The sequence below is a fragment of the Hemiscyllium ocellatum genome, chromosome 3 (genome assembly GCF_020745735.1).
Source record: "Hemiscyllium ocellatum isolate sHemOce1 chromosome 3, sHemOce1.pat.X.cur, whole genome shotgun sequence".
NCBI lineage: Eukaryota > Metazoa > Chordata > Chondrichthyes > Orectolobiformes > Hemiscylliidae > Hemiscyllium > Hemiscyllium ocellatum.
This window is the reverse complement of record NC_083403.1, coordinates 11,688,763-11,706,047: the sequence shown is the minus strand read 5'-3', so window position 1 is coordinate 11,706,047 and position 17,285 is coordinate 11,688,763. Positions and strand designations below refer to the sequence as shown.

The 17,285-nt window shown below is 49.7% G+C and overlaps 1 protein-coding gene across 8 annotated transcripts in view; it reads right to left on the bottom strand.

Annotated features, from left to right (window-relative positions):
* Positions 1–6,678: 6,678 nt before the first annotated feature.
* disp1 (dispatched homolog 1 (Drosophila)) overlaps positions 6,679–17,285 on the bottom strand; it is a 335,964-nt gene continuing 325,357 nt past the window's right edge. For all 8 annotated transcript variants that reach the window (XM_060848431.1, XM_060848467.1, XM_060848440.1 and 5 more), the window contains 2 exons: positions 15,497–15,594; positions 6,679–13,965 (listed from right to left, as the gene is read on the bottom strand). In XM_060848431.1, coding sequence (XP_060704414.1) covers positions 11,110–13,965; positions 15,497–15,594 — 2,954 coding nt within the window. In that variant the 3' untranslated portion in view covers positions 6,679–11,109. The remainder of the gene's footprint in view (positions 13,966–15,496; positions 15,595–17,285) is intronic.

Genomic DNA, 17,285 nt, shown 5'->3' with positions numbered 1-17,285 from the left:
TAGGTGTGTGTAGTACCTTTAAGAGAGTGAAAGCTGGCAAGGACTGACTGCAAGCACAGAGTGTGCTGAACAATTTAAAAATATAACATTTGGCTGAGTTGCCATGGCACACAACAAATTTGAATTTGGCCAATCAATTTAAATTATGCCCCAAGATACCAAAATCCAATCGTTTTTGAATTTTATTGTTTTGATGACATCAAACCAAAGAGAAGGTCTGATGTTTTCAAGTGTATAAAATCTGGCGTTTTGAACAGTTAGCTAGAGCAGCAATGAACACAAACAGACTGCGCCCGCAGAATCACTCTCTGAAAGGTACCTTTTCATACAAAATCCGTGAACCAGAAGACGGAAAAGAACACAGGAAAATACAGAGCAAGATACAAGGGGAAGACAGAGAGCTGACTGGTTTTGAAATTTGAATTTTTTGTTAAATTTAATCATGGTTTTTTTAATCAGATCAGTATAGTGGTGTAGAGTGGGTGGTCGATAAATTGATCAGACAAAGGAAGATTACAGTGTAGATAGTTTTTGTTTAATGGTCTCTTTGTTTTTTTTCTTTAAACTCAAGAATAAATTGTTATTTTTTTCTTCATATTGTGGGATTTGGTAGTTCTTTGTCACTCATACTTCAACAGATTACGAGGTGAGGTGAACTTTTCTGTGTGTCTAGTTTAAATTTGCAGAAGGGTTTAACCTGTGTCATGACAGGTGTGATGAAGATGCTCGTGTGGAGCCAATACAATCTGCTCTCTTTGTCGTCTTCATGACCATGTTACTGATTCTCATCTCCTGTGTTCTTCTCTGCAATCACGGCAGAGGTTTGTCCTTCATCTGGGACAAGAGAATAACAAACAGGATGTACATGTATTTGTGGGCGGCACGGTGGCATAGTGGTTAGCACCGCTGCCTCACAGCGCCAGAGACCCGGGTTCAATTCCCGACTGACCGTGTGGAGTTTGCACGTTCTCCCCGTGTCTGCGTGGGTTTCCTCCAGGTGCTCCGGTTTCTTCCCACAGTCCAAAGATGTGCGGGTCAGGTGAATTGGCTATGCTAAATTGCCCGTAGTGTTAGGTAAGGGGTAAATGTAGGGGTATGGGTGGGTTGCGCTTCAGCAGGTCGGTGTGGACTTATTGGGCCGAAGGGCCTGTTTCCACACTGTAAGTAATCTTATCTCCTGAAAGGCAAGGACTGATGAGGGATAGTCAACGTGGCTTTATGTGTGGGAAATCATGTTTCACAAACTTAACTGAGTTTTTTGAAGAAGTAACAAAGAGGATTGATGAGGGCAGAGTGGTAGATGGATTCTATATGGACTTCAGTAAGGCATTTGACAAGGTTCCCCATGGGAGACTGGTTAGCAAGGTGTGATCTCATGGAATACAGGGAGAACTAGCTATTTGGATACAGAACTGGCTCAAAGGTAGAAGACAGAGGGTGGTGGTGGAGGGTTGTTTCTCAAACTGGAGGCCTGTGATCAGAGGAGTGCCACAAGGATCGGTGCCGGGACTTGTACTTTTCATCAAATAAATGCCAGGTGCTGCATTTTGGGAAAGCAAATCTTAGCAGGACTTATACACTTAATGGTAAGGTCCTAGGGAGTGTTGCTGAACAAAGAGACCTTGGAGTGCAGGTTCATAGCTCCTTGAAAGTGGAGTCACAGGCAGATAGGGTAGTGATGAAGGTGCTTGGTATGCTTTCCTTTATTGGTCAGAGTATTGAGTACAGGAGTTGGGAGGTCATGTTGCGGCTGCACAGGACATTGGTTAGGCCACTGTTGGAATTTTGCGTGCAATTCTGGTCTCCTATCGGAAAGATGTTGTGAAACTTGAAAGGGTTCAGAAAAGATTTACAAGGATGTTGCCAAGGTTGGAGGATTTGAACTATAAAGAGAGGTTGAACAGGCTGGTGCTGTTTTCCCTGGAGTGTTGGAGGCTGAGGGGTGACCTTATATAAGTTTATAAAATCATGAGGGGCTTGGATAGAATAAATAGACAAAGTCTTCATTGGGGTTAGGGGAGTCCAGCTAGAGGGCATAGGCTTAGGATGAGAGGGGAAAGATATAAAAGAGACCTAAGGGGCAACATTTTCACACAGAGGGTGGTACGTGTGTGAATGAGCTGCCAGAGGACGTGGTGCAGGCTGGTACAACGGTAGAATTCAGTCTGCAGTTTGAAAGAGAGAAGGCAAAATCGGATGTAATTGTGTTACAGTTAAATAAAGGTAATTATGAGGGCAGGTGAGAGAAAAAAAGACTGGCAGCAGAGCCTAGCGGGGAAGACAGTAGAGCAAAAATGGCAGGAGTTTGAGGGTATAATTGAGGACACTGTATAGCAGTTCATCCCCAAGAAAAGAAAGATTATCCGGGGAGGGATTAGACAGCCATGACTGACAAAGGAAGTCAGGAAATGTATGAAAGAAGAAGAGAGATCCTATAAAGTGGCCAAGAACACTGGGAAATCAGAAGATTGGGAAGGCTACAAAAACAAACAGAGGATAACAAAGAGAGAAATAAGGAAGGAGAGGATCAAATATGAAGGTAGGCTAGCTAGTAATATTAGAAATGATAGTAAAAGTTTCTTTCAATACATAAGAAACAAACGACAGGCAAAAGTAGACATTGGGCCACTTCAAACTGATGCTGGAAGCCTACTGATGGGAGATAAGGAAATAGCAGGAGAACCTAACAAGTACTTTGCGTCAGTCTTCACAGTTGAAGACATGAGTAATATCCCAACAATTAAAGGGAGTCAGGGGGCTGAGTTGTGTATTGTTGCCATTACAAAAGAGAAATTGCTAGAAAAGCTAAAAGGTCTTAAAATTGATAAATCTCTCTTGGCCCCGATGGGATACATCCTAGAGTCCTGAGGGAGGTGGCTGAGGAAATATCGGAGGCGTTGGTTGAGATCTTTCAAAAATCACTGGAGTCAGGGAAAGTCCCGGATGATTGGAAGATCGCTGTTGTAACCCCCTTGTTCAAGAAAGGATCAAGACAAAAGATGGAAAATTATAGGCCAATTAGCCCAACCTCGGTTGTTGGTAAAATTCTAGAATCCATCATTAAGGATGAGGTTTCTAAATTCTTGGAAGAGCAGAGTCTGATTAGAATAAGTCAACATGGATTTAGTAAGGGGAGGTCGTGTCTGACAAACCTGTTGGAATTCTTTGAAGAGGTGACAAGTAGGTTAGACCAGGGAAACCCAGTGGATGTGGTCTATCTAGAATTCCAAAAGGCCTTTGATAAGGTGCCACACGGGAGGCTGCTAAGCAAGGTGAGGGCCCATGGTGTTCGAGGTGAGCTACTGGTATGGATTGAGGATTGGCTGTCTGACAAAAGGCAGAGAGTTGGGATAAAAGGTTCTTTTTTGGAATGGCAGCTGGTGACAAGCAGTGTCCCGCAGGGTTCAGTGTTGACGCAGCTGTTCACATTATATATTAATGATCTGGATGAAGGGACTGGGGGCATTCTAGCGAAGTTTGCCGATGATACGAAGTTAGGTGGACAGGCAGGTAGTACTGAGGAAGTGGGGAGGCTGCAGAAGGATCTAGACAGTTTGGGAGAGTGGTCCAGGAAATGGCTGATGGAATTCAACGTGAGCAAGTGAGAGGTCTTGCACTTTGGCAAAAAGAATAAAAGCATAGACTACTTTCTAAATGGTGAGAAAATTAGTAAAGCCAAAGTACAAAGGGATCTGGGAGTGCTAGTTGAGGATTCTCTAAAGGTAAACATGCAGGTTGAGTCCGTGATTAAGAAAGCGAATGCAATGTTGTCACTTATCTCAAGAGGGTTGGAATATAAAAGCAGAGATGTGCTACTGAGACTTTATAAAGCTCTGGTTAGGCCCGATTTGGAGTACTGTGTCCAGTATTGGTCCCCACACCTCAGGAAGGATGTACTGGCACTGGAGTGTGTCCAGCGGAGATTCACACGGATGATCCCTGGAATGGCAGGTCTAACATATGAGGAACGGCTGACGATACTGGGATTGTATTCATTGGAGTTTAGAAGATTAAGGGGAGACTTAATAGAGACGTACAAGATAATACATGGATTGGAAAGGGTGGACACTAGGAAATTGTTTCCATTAGGCGAGGAGACTAGGACTTGTGGACACAGCCTTAGAATTAGAGGGGGTCAATTCAGAACAGAAATGCGGAGACATTTCTTCAGCCAGAGGGTGGTGGGCCTGTGGAATTCATTGCCGCAGAGAGCAGTGGAGGCCGGGACGCTAAATGTCTTCAAGGCAGAGATTGATAAATTCTTGATGTCTTGAGGAATTGAGGGCTACGGGGAGAATGCTGGTAAGTGGAGTTGAAATGCCCATCAGCCATGATTGAATGGCGGAGCGGACTCGATGGGCCGAATGGCCTTACTTCCACTCCTATGTCTTATGGTCTTATGAAGAAGGTATATGGGATGATTGCCTTCATGTCGAATATGGGAAGAAGGAAGTCTTGTTTGAATTTTATAAAACATTTGTTAGGCCACTGTTGGAGTACTGTGTGCACTTCTGGTTGCTACATTCTCAGAAAGACGTGATTGGACTGGAGAGGGAGCAGAGGAGAGTCACCACGATGTCGCATGGGATGGAACGTCTCAGTTATGAGGAGGGACTGGATAGACTGGGATTGTTTTCCCTGGAGCAGAGGAGACTGAGAGGGGAATCTAATTGAGGGATACAACGTTAACAGATTGTGAGAATCTTTTCCCCTGGCAGGAATTTTTAAGACCAGAGGACATCAGTTTGGGGGGGGGGGGGGTTGGGATCTGAGGAATTTCTTTCACTCACAGAGTGGTAGAAATGTGGAGCGTGTTGCCTGAGAGAGACGGACACAGGTAGTCTCACAAGATTTAGGAAGCATCTGGATGAGCACTTAAAGTACCAGGTAATCGTGGGCTGCGGACCAAGTGCAAGTCATTGGGATTAGTGCAGTTTGACGCTTGTTGGTCAGCACAGAGACAGTGGGCCGAAGGGCCTGTTCCTATGCTGTACCACTCTATGACTAACATGGGTCTATGATGTAACTGGGGCTGTGACTAGAGCAGGGATGGTTACGGGAAGATCCAAGACTCAAAATTCAAATTCAGGAGAAAGATCCAACTGGCAGTAGAGCCTATGAGCAAAATAGAATAGATTGAAGGTGAATTGTGGTGAATTGTTGAGAGTTGGACAGACTGCATCACGGGATGGTGGTAACAGGTTGAATCATAACTTCAAAAAGAAATCTAACAAATATCTGTAAGGGAAATGCGTTTCTTGGTTGTAGGGAGTGATTTGGGGAGTGCAAGATACTTCTTCCAAAGAGCCAGCACCACAATGATGAGCTGAATTACCTCCTGGGTTCAAGGTGAAATGTGGAACTGTGCGTTGCCTCCACCTGCTGGTGAGAATATCATGGTGCAGCTCTCTGCCAAATCCATGGCAGCAGCAATGGACTTCATTGAATCTTTTTGGATTAGGTAGGTGTCTTGCTGAGTGGGAGTATCTGTAAAAGGGGCAGAATTAATGCTTAATGCCTTGACTTCCCAACAAACAACAGGCTGCAGCATCACGTCAACATTCATACAAGGTGGTCATACAGCTGCAATCCCAGTACTTTGGGCTGCATGGTGGTTAACTTAGCGAGTAGGAATCGAGGGTGGGTCCAGTTGGAGTTTGAAACAAACAAGTGGAAGATATCCAGGAAGGAGGTAAGGCTGGAGACGGTGGGAACAGCCGCAGTAGGTTATTTGGCCCTTTCAGCTGGCTTAGTTATGGCTGATCAGACGGTAACCTTAACTCCATGTCCAATCCCTGCCTCCCTTGGAGATCAAAATCTAACTCTGCCTTGAAGTCACAAGGTGGTCAGGCAGAGCCAACACATCTTTGTGAAACAGAAATCATATTTTCACTGATGTAGTGGATCTTTCAGCTCCATGTGCTTTGTCCCACTGCCCCAGCCTTTTCCACCTCTATTGCCCCCCCAGTGTTGTTCTGCCAATTACTGACCACCCCCTTGCACCATCATGCTGCCCCCTCACTCGTTAGCAGTAACAGTGTCTCTCCTACCACCACTTGAAGGGACAGGACATGATGGACATTTGGAGAGATACATGAAAAGGAAAGGGTGAGAGGGATATGGGCCAGGAGCAGGCAGGTTCACTTTAGGATTATGTTCAGCATGGACTGATTGGAGTAAAGGGTGTGTTTCTGTGCTGTCTGACTCCATGAGTGACCCTCCAATAACATGGAGGAACAGCAGGTGCTCCTATATCTCAGTGTGACACCAGGCTGGGCGGTGTATATAGAGGTATGACTGCAGATGCTGGAAACCAGATTCTGGATTAGTGGTGCTGGAAGAACACAGCAGTTCAGGCAGCATCCGAGGAGCAGTAAAATCAACGTTTTGCGCAAAAGCCCTTCATCAATGCTGAAGCTGAACACAGCCTTTTCAAGAGGGAACTATGTAGAAACTGCAGCTCTGTAACTCGGATGTTCGACATCCATTCTCAGCTGCAGTGTGGGCATGATAGGATAAAATGCCGAGGGAAAACTGTAGATCCAAAGACTCCCAATCTGTAAAAGTAAATCCAAATCTTTGCCAGGTCGACTGAAGTTTAGAATCCCCATTCCAATTACGTCCCGAACCCAGGACAATGCGATACACAGCAGATAGGAATACTTAGTTTAATAGCTGTAGTAACATTTCTTTTTAAATAGCATAAAGCATACATTAAGAATGCAAGTGTTAAATTATTCACCCAAAACTTAACTCGGGTCAAAAAGAAATAAAAAGTGGAATTGGATGGAGGTGAATGGGCTGATCGACTGAAGGATTCAAATTCATTGTCACCTCAAATTGCTCCCAACACATGTACAAAAACCTCGGTAAAAACATGACATGGGCCCACTTATTCCTGATGTTTACTGGAAACGATGTTATCGGGAGACGGAGCAGGGTGTGAGCAAAGAGAGACACCACTAATCCAATGGCTCATGATGGGGAATACCTGAAAAGGTCTGGTGGGATTTGATTGGTTTTTCTGGTCAGGAAGGGGAGCCTGCACTCAGAGATCGGTCAGGCGGGAGGAATGAGTGTTCACTGATAGCCACATGGACCATGTGTCAGCAATGGTCATGTGTCAAACACAGTGTCATAGCGTTTGAACTATGACAGTACATTCCAATTGGCAGGACACTGACATAGCTCCACAGCTGTCGAAATGCAAACACGTGTATGCAGTAAATGGAGTGTTCCATATTATTGCACTACGGGCATGGTCTCTGCACTACGACAATGGCATAGCAAAAGTAGCCCTCTGTTAGGGAAGCATTCTCCTCGAAGGTCCCTGAAAGGAGAGTGGTCTTCTTTGAAAATCCATTCCCAGGAGTGGGGTGTTGCTGGCTGGGTCAGCATGAACTGCCCATCCCTGACCCCTTTCCAGAAGGTGAAGCTGAGCTGCCTTCTTGAACCGCTGCAGTCCGTGTGCTGTTGGAGCACCCACAGCGTTGAGCATGGAGGGAGGGCCAGGGGTTTGGCATAATGCTGAAGGAATGGGGATATACCTCCAAGTCAGAACAGTGAGTAACTTGGAGGGGCACTTGCAAACAGCAAGTGTCAATCCAAAAACAACACAGAAGATGCAGACAGTCCGGAGGTGACAACATGTAACACAGAGCTCAGGCACCTGGCTCCATCCGTCTCCCTCCCATTCTCTCCATCAGCATGGACTGTGGGAAGGGAACACTGTCATTATCTCCTGGCCTGCTCGCACTTGCAGCCAAACACAATGGTAAAAGATAGGCTTCAGAACCTCGCCACAGGCTGGACTTAGGGGAGTTCAACTCGATTTCAACTAGATCCAGTCTGACATTTTGCTTCCACATCAACAGAATAGTGGAATTGGGGTAAGGATTCAGGCTAAGAGCCTGAATCTAACTGTGCAACTCCTCTGTTCTGAACCATAATGACCAAGTGTATCCTCAGCTCCACCCTTGGGTCATGGTGAACTCACAAAGTGAGGGGATAATCATAATGTCGCATTGGCCTCAAAGTACTGAGGGTAGGCTGAGTACATTTAGCCAGTCTGCCTGCTCTCGATGGTTGGACAGTCACTCTGGGGGCTCCCTGGGAATGTGGGAAGAAGCTGATTAGGGATTCAGTGTAACTTCTGTACCTCGCCCCTCCCCCCACCCATTTCCTGATCTGAGACCCTGCTAACATTGGCACAGTGTGAGGAGTCGCCTCATTGGTAAGAACTGTTGGTATCTTCAGGACGGTCTCACAAGGAGATGTGCTGTGGAAGACATAGGGAGGATAGAGACAAAGAAATACCTTTGAAAACAAATTATCATGGCATCATCTCAGACTTACATTGAGTTTCTTTAACTGCATCTTATTTCAGTTTTTATTGTTGGGCCTCACTCCGATCAGCCCGTGTCCCCCGTCCTATCCACCCACCCCTTTGAAAAGGCGTAGAGATGTATGCCTTCAGCTTGCAATAAGCACCCTCGCAGTGTCCTCCCCTTCATATAACAAAGGGTTCACACATTAGTTCCGAGTGCAGTGTCTAGACAACAAGGCGTGCTGGCTTCATTCAGCCTTTGGAAGAACAGAGTCGATACAATTGCACTTTGTTATCACCAGGGGCTCAGTCACTGAGCTGTGACACAAGGCAGCAAATGGAAGGGAGGGCGCGCTGCCCCAGAATGTGGGGATTCGGTCCACTTCAGTCCTGGCTCAGAGGGCTCTGATTAGCAGAATTGCTGGGCTTGGTTACAAGGTGACCCACTGTCATCTGCTTCATGTGCTCTCTTTCTCCATGAAGTCAGTGGAGCTGATGGAACAAGAACCCTTTGGTTTTGGCATGTGCTGTCCTGAGGAGTTTCCATGATTAAGAGACAGGGATACAAAGACAATACAGGGTTTGGTGTTTGTAGACCTCCCAGGGGAGATGCTGCTGTCTGAAAGGCTCCCAAGCATTGGTCCCACCTTCAAGCGCCCCCCACCTCGGTCCTCTCTGCACGTGAGAGCCGAGAGACCTAGTTTAGCTCCTTAATCTCTTGTGGGGCAGAAAGACAGGCAGGAGCTTCCAGGAGGAGAACTTGCAGGTACCTGCATCTCTGAAATGAAGACCAGCAGGATGGTAAATAAGGGAATGGGTTACAGGGGGAGCAGGGAGAGTGATGGGGGCCAGGATGGTGAGTAGGGGAGGGGGTAGAGGGAGGTCAGGGACAGGGATGGGGGTCAGGATGGTGAGTAGGGGAGGGGGTGGGAGGGGGTTGGAGGGGGTCAGAGACAGGGATGGGGGTCAGGATGGTGAGTAGGGGAGGGCATTGGGGAGGGGTCAGGGAGAAGGTTGGGGGTCAGGATGGTGAGTAGGGGAGGGCATTGGGGAGGGGTCAGGGAGAGGGATGGGCGTCAGGATGGTGAGTAGGGGAGGGGGTGGGAGGGGGTCAGGGACAGGGATGGGGGTCAGGATGGTGAGTAGGGAAGGGGGTGGGAGGGGGTTGGAGGGGGTCAGAGACAGGGATGGGGGTCAGGATGGTGAGTAGGGAAGGGGGTGGGAGGGGGTTGGAGGGGGTCAGAGACAGGGATGGGGGTCAGGATGGTGAGTAGGGGAGGGCATTGGGGAGGGGTCAGGGAGAGGGATGGGGGTCAGGATGGTGAGTAGGGGAGGGCATTGGGGAGGGGTCAGGGAGAGGGATGGGGGTCAGGATGGTGAGTAGGGGAGGGGGGTTAGAGGGAGGTCAGGGGGAGGAATGCGGGTCAGGATGGTGAGTAGGGGAGGGTGTTGGTGGGGGAATCAGGGAGAGGGATGGGGGTCAGGATGATGAGTAGGGGAGTGGGTTAGAGGGAGGTCAGGGAGAGGAATGGGGGTCAGGATGGTGAGTAGGGGAGTGGGTTAGAGGGAGGTCAGGGAGAGGGATGGGGGTCAGGATGGTGACTAGGGGAGTGGGTTGGGGAGGGGTCAGGGAGAGGGATGGGAGTCAGGATGGTGCATAGGGGAGGGTGTCAGAGAGAGGGATGGGGGTCAGGATGGTGAGTAGGGGAGGGCATTGGGGAGGGGTCAGGGAGAGGGATGGGGGTCAGGATGATGAGTAGGGGAGTGGGTTAGAGGGAGGTCAGGGAGAGGAATGGGGGTCAGGATGGTGAGTAGGGGAGCGAGTTAGAGGGAGGTCAGGGAGAGGAATGGGGGTCAGGATGGTGAGTAGGGGAGTGGGTTAGAGGGAGGTCAGGGAGAGGGATGGGGGTCAGGATGGTGAGTCGGGGAGTGGGTTGGAGGGGGGGTCAGGGAGAGGGACGGGGGTCAGGATGGTGAGTCGGGGAGTGGGTTGGAGGGCGGTCAGGGAGAGGGATGGGGGTCAGGATGGTGAGTAGGGGAGGGGGTGGGAGGGGGTTGGAGGGGGTCAGAGACAGGGATGGGGGTCAGGATGGTGAGTAGGGGAGGGCATTGGGGAGGGGTCAGGGAGAGGGATGGGGGTCAGGATGGTGAGTAGGGGAGGGCATTGGGGAGGGGTCAGGGAGAGGGATGGGGGTCAGGATGGTGAGTAGGGGAGGGGGGTTAGAGGGAGGTCAGGGAGAGGAATGCGGGTCAGGATGGCGAGTAGGTGAGGGTGTTGGTGGGGGATCAGGGAGAGGGATGGGGGTCAGGATGGTGACTAGGGGAGTGGGTTGGGGAGGGGTCAGGGAGAGGGATGGGAGTCAGGATGGTGAGTGGGGAGGGGGTTGGAGTGGGTCAGGGACAGGGATGGGGGTCAGGATGGTGAATAGGGGAGGGAGTTGGCGAGGGATCAGGCAGAGGGATGGGGGTCAGGATGGTGAGTGGGGAGGGGGTTGGAGTGGGTCAGGGACAGGGATGGGGGTCAGGATGGTGAGTAGGTGAGGGGGTGGGAGGAGGTGGGAGGGGGTCAGGGAGAGGGATGGAGTTGTTATCAATGTGGTGGCACCACCACGTGGGCATCTGCATGACTTTCCAAGCAGCCCAACGGTGGCACCACATGACCCCTGAAGAGCTAGGCACAGAGGAAGTGGGATGAGAAACCACACGCAGACTGCTGACATTGGAGACTCCAATGCCCTGCGCTCCCCCGCTCCCCCCCCGGGGTGGTGAAAGGGAGGGGGGCTTTAATGGGGATTGGCGTGAACCCGGGCAGTGACATTCCCCAGTGAGTGCGGGACACTGTTCAGCTGTGTGCTGATCTGAACAAAGCGGATTGGAGGCAGCGGCAGGTTGGCTGTGGCTCGGCTCGGTCTGCCAGGGTGGCAAGCGGGCACACGGGTTCCGTTGAATAACCGGGGATCAGTGCCCAGCTCGTCACTGTCGCCCATGGTGCCTGATCCCTTGTCACCAGCTTCACCACCGTCCGGGGTGGCCAGGGGCTCAAGTTCGTAATGTTCATGCTCAGTGTCCAGATGGTCACCCTCACCAGCTGCCTGCTGTTTGTGGGTACGGCAGACCCTCTTACCTTCCCTCTGCCTGTGACCGCCATGGGGAGGTGGTGGCAGTGCCAAGCCATGGCACTGCAACCTTTTGGGCAGAGGAATGGTGCCACAGGATCCCTGTGGGCCCAGGCAGCGACACATACACTGGAAGAAGAAGGTGGCAAAGCCCCAGCTGATGCACATAATGAGCATCATGAAGGTCCCCAGCTGCGTGTATGCCAAAACTGTGGAGGGCATCATCATGGCGCCCGCCACAAAGGTGGTAAGGGCAGCCATGGCAATGGCTGAGCCCATCCGGCTCAAGGAGAAGACCACCTTGCCCTCACGGTCTGACTCCGGCGCCAGGCGGTAGGCAACACCATAATGGACGGCAAAGTCAACAGCCAAACCCACAGCCACAGAGATGGTGACAGACTCCAGCACGTTCAGCTCCCAACCCAGCAGCACCAATGAGCCCACTGTGACAAAGATGGTGCCGGTGATGGAGACAATGGCGTAGAGGCTGATCACCACGTTGCGGGTGGTGAGTAACATGACACTGAAGGCCACAGCCACAGACAGGCCCATAGCCACCAGGGTGCCATCGGAGAGGCTGTCCTGAAGGTCAAAGAATTCCAGGCCGCTGACAAACCAGCCATTGGCAAGGCCAGCTGGAGCGCCCTTCAGCTCCTCCACGATCCAGGCATCCACCTCCTTGTAGAACTGGCTCATCTTCTCATAGGCCAGCGTGAAGAGGTAGGTGCTCTGAAACTGCAGCACCACGGCCCGGATGGTGTCGTTGATGTCGAAGCGGGGCCCTGGGGTCTTGCTGTCTAAATGGTAGCCAGTGCTGTGCTCCAGCTCCATAATGGCCCGCTTGATGCACAGTTCAAACACCTCTTGCTTGTAGGGGAAGGTGGACTGACTGCAGCACGGGTACAAGGTGGGCTCCTCACAGTCCTGGTTCTCCATCCACTGGCGGAAGGTCTCGATGAAGCAGCTGGTGAAGTCCTGCTCGTCGGTCTGCTGGAAGAAGCTCTGGTTCCTCAGGCGCTGGCAGAAGTGCAGGAGCCAGAGCTGGGAGCCGGGAGCGGCCACGTCGAAGGTCGAGTCCAGCCGCAGCTGGCCCTTGTTGTGAGGGTTGAGGGGGTCGCCAGCGTCCACGGGGGCAATGCCCCACACCAGCGTGATGGGCATGTGTAGCTCCTCGCCGTGGTGCACCCGCTCAAACACAAACAGCTGGCGGAACTCGGCATCGTAGCGCTCAAAGGGATGCGAGGAGCGGAACACCTGGAACTCGGAGAGCTCCAGAGACGGCAGCTTCATCTTGGGGTCCACACAGACGATGTAGGCACCGCCAACGGTCAGCGCAAGGAACCAGCAGAGCCAGATGTAGCGGAACTTGATGACGATGCAGGGCAGCACCTTCTCGAAGAACACGCGGGAGGTCTCAGAGGCAGTTAGCAGGAGGCGCTGCAGCCGGCAGCAGAGCTGGGCCAGGCAACCGGTGAGTTCCGTTCGCCGTCCAGGCCTCTCACCGCACTGGAACAAATGCAGCAGGTAACGCTCGTGTAGCACTACCACTGCCGGCAGCCAAGTCACCATCAAAATGTAATTGACCAGGATGGCAGTGCCAGCGTACACGCCAAAGCAGCGGATCGCGGTGATGTTGCTGACATAGTTGGCGTAGAAGGCAGCTGCAGTGGTGAAGCTGGTGACAAACATGGAGAGGGCAGCATGATGCAGGGTGACACTCACCGTTTCCGCCAACTCAGCCTTGGGCTTGTCAAACTTGGTGTGGTTCCAGACATCGCACAGCACAAAGGCATCGTCAGCCCCTATCCCCACCAGAATAATGAGCGCGGTGAGGTTCATGAAAGGGAAAAACTTGAAGCCAAACACAATCCTGTAGAGGAAGTAGGAGACGATTAAGGAGCTGATGATGGCGAACATGGTCATCAAAGTGATGAACATAGACCTGGTGTACATGCACATGATCAACAGAACAATTACGATGGCAATGGCAGGATACACAGTATCCATCAGAAGGTAGTCCTGGAACAAGTTGTGCTTGATCCCAAACTCGATCCCTGCGATGGTGGTGACACCATCTGAACAGTTCCAGTTCTCAAAATGGTCCAAGTAAATGTCCATCATACTTTTCCCTTTCTCGGTGGGGACAAACAGCATGCTGTACTTTAACGCTGGAATCACATAGTCCCATGTCTGTGGGCTCAAAAAGTCTTTGTCCACCAAATAGTGAAGGATTTGGTAGACGGCGTTATACTTGGTGCACTTGCGCGGCACAGACATGCACTTGAGCTGGTCTTTGCGACGCGTGGTCTTGTCCCAGCATTCAGGGCCCAGCGTCCCATTGTGGTAATATTTAACACAGGAACGGAGCAGTTTTAGCGTGTGGGCCACATCTCGCTCGGTGATTTTCTGGCAGGAGGATCGATTGTTGAGGATGGCGATGTAATTGCCCAGTGTCCAGCTGGGACAGCAGGAGGCAGCAGAGGTCCGCTGACAAAGTTCCCCAAACTGCGCGTGTGAACGAATCTGCAGTAATATAGACCACACAGAAAAGGATTCAAACCAGTTATAGATACTGCCAAATAAAAACAGGGCTTTTTGGGTTCTGTAAAATAATAGATTTTGTTTTAATGAATTGAGTAATTAGCAAACTCTCTAGATTCATTTCAAGTCTTGGTATTACTTAAAGAGATGGTTGAGGGGAATTAGGATGAGCATCGAATTAAAATGACTCTTGCTGTGGTCCTATATCTCTTGCCTTAAAAGCCAATGCTCCATGATCTTTACCATGGCCTTGGCAACTGGAACAGTAGCTTCCAACATCCTTTGAATACAACCATCCCTGACCCCAGGCAACCTGCAGCACCAACCTCCCTCCATTATAAGGACAGCAACTTAAACAAATATTCCAAAACTGTCATGAAGACTATTAAAGCAGGTGTTAGAAATGGGTTCAACAGTGGGTTGAACAATGGGTTCAACCATGGTGGCTCAGTGGTTAGCACTGCTGCCTCACAGCGCCTGGGGACCTGGGTTCGATTCCACCTTGAGGCGACTGTTTGCACATTCTCCATGTGCCTGTGTGGGTTTCTTTGGGTGCTCCGGTTTCCTCCCACAGTCCAAAGATGTGCAGGTTAGGGGGATTGGCCATGCTAAATTGCCTGAAGTGTCCAGAGATGTGCAGGCTTAGGTGGGTTAGCCATGGGAGATGTGGAGTTATGGGGATAGGGTAGGGGCTGGGTCTGGGAGGAGTGCTCTTCTGAGGGCCAGTGTAGACTTGATGGGCCAAATGGCCTACTTCCACGCTCTATGGATTCTATGAACAGAACTTTCCAAACAGGGAAAACAAGTCAGGGATAGGATTCAAAACTGGGTTGGTGAGGCTCAGATCAATTAAAAGCTCTGCAGTTAGAATCAGACTGTACAGCAGGGGGCCTTTCGCCTGTTGAGTTTGTATTGCCAAATAAAAACTAACGTCAACAGTGTGGTGCTGAAAGGTCAGGCAGCATCCGAGGAGCAAGAAAATCGACATTTTGGGCAAAAGCCTGATTGCTGATGAAAGGCTTTTGCCCAAAATGTCGATTCTCCTGTTCCTCGGACGCTGCCTGACCTGCTGTGCTTTTCCAGCACTGCACTCTCGACTCTGATCTCCAGCATCTGCAGCCCTCACTTTCGCCTAAAAAATAAACTAACTCTCACTTTTCAGCACTAGGCCCAGGGCCCTGAATGTTTCACCATTCCAAGTGCTCAGCCACTTATTTTTGTAAGGGGTATGGAGGTTTCTCGCCTTAACTACTCTCCCTGACAGTGCATTCCAGAGCCCCACTACCCTCTGGGTGAAAAACATTTTTCCTCAAATCCTGTCAAAACCCTCTCAACCTTCACCTTCAAATATGCCCCCTTGTGATTGGCTTGTTGGGTCAACAATCTTGCCTTAAATAAAAAGTTGCTCTTTTTTATCCCACCTCTGATGCTCAGGATAGAGCAGACGCTCCAGGGAACAACATGGAAACAGAAAATAAACATTTGCGATCACAGGAAACCAGTCTGTACATACCCTGGCATTGTCAAGATTGCACATCGATTTAATTGATTGCGTTCGCCATAAGTTTTCCCCATCTGCTGAGGCAAACACGACCCGAGAGTAACGGTCACCTGGGGGTGGGGGGAGGAGACAAGACAGTTAGGAGCTTGCAAAGATTTCAGCATATGTTTCTTAAAAGTTCAAACAGTCCTGCTGTTTCCTCCATGACTTGCTGTGTAAAGAATAAGGCAGTTAGACAACTCGGTACTGACTAAGAGGCTGGATGTGAGTAAAGGGTAAGGTAATGTGACTTATGTGGAACAGAAATCTACAGTCCTGGAATATTAATTACTGAGAACGTGAGATTAAATCCCTCTATACCAACTTGAGAACTTAAAATAGGGTTTAAAAAAGTGGAAATAAAAATTTCAGTATCATTAAGGGAACCAAGGAAGTACTGCATTGCGATAAAACACATTAGGCTGAGGTACGGGAATAGGGTCAGGGCTGGGTCTGGGTGGAACGCTCTTCGGATGGCCAGTGTAGACTTGATGGGCCAAATGGCCTGCTTCCACACTGTATGGATTCTATGAACAGACCTTTCCAAACAAGGAAAACAAGTCAAAACTGGGTTGGTGAGGCTCAGATCAATTAAAAGAAGCTCTGCAGTTAGAATCAGACTGTACAGCAGGGGGCCTTTGGCCTGTCGGGTCTGTATTGCCAAATAAAAACTAACGTCAACAGTGTGGTGCTGGAAAAGCTCTGCAGGTCAGAAGAGTTCCTAAAGCTCAGTGGGGAAGGGAAAGAAATCTATCAACCTTACTTCATCTGACCGTTACCTTAATCCGTTCCACATCAATATGAATTATGCCAGTCTATATATTTATAACTAGGAGAAAGTGAGGACTGCAGATGCTGGAGATCAGAGCTGAAAATGTGTTGCTGAAAAAGCGCAGCAGGTCAGGCAGCATCCAAGGAACAGGAGAGTCGACGTTTCGGGCAGAAGCCCTTCTTCCTGAAGAAGGCCTTATGCCCAAAACGTCGATTCTCCTGCTCCTTTGATGCTGCCTGACCTGCTGCGCTTTTCCAGCAACACATTTTTCAGCTATATATTTATAACTAACATGTTTGGAAATATTATACATAGAGATGTACAGCACGGAAACAGCCCCTTCGGTCCAACCTGTCCATGCCGACCAGATATCCCGACCCACAATCTAGTCCCACCTGCCAGCACCCGGCCTCTATCCATCAAAACCCTTCCTATTCATATACTTATCCACATGCCTTTTAAATGCTGCAACATGTCTGAGACGTGACATGAGAACACAGAAGCAGGGACACTCCCAATGCACCAGGCAGCCCTCAGGTCATTGACAGATGCAACACACACAAATATTTCAGTGTTCTGTTCATTCATGAGATCCCTGACACCAACTCCCCCCTCCCCCACCCAGATAAACACACCACTGGCATCCACTGTATTTTGCTTTGATTTATCCTTACTTTTCTGATAATTTCCTCTCATAAGAAAGTACAACATTCCATTCAGTTTGTTGCTCCTGCAGTACCATAAGGCCATAAGACAGAGGAGCAGAAATCAGGCCAGTCAGTCTGCTCCGCCATTTAATCATGGCTGATAAGTGTTTCAACCCCACTCTCCCACTTTCTCCCTGTAACCCACAATCAAGAACCTACCTATCTCAGCCTTAAATACACTCAATGACCTGACCTCCACAGCCTTCTGTGACAGTGAATTCCCTAGATTCCCCACTCTCTGGCTGAAGAAGTTTCTCCTTATCTCCGTTCTAAAAGGTCTTCC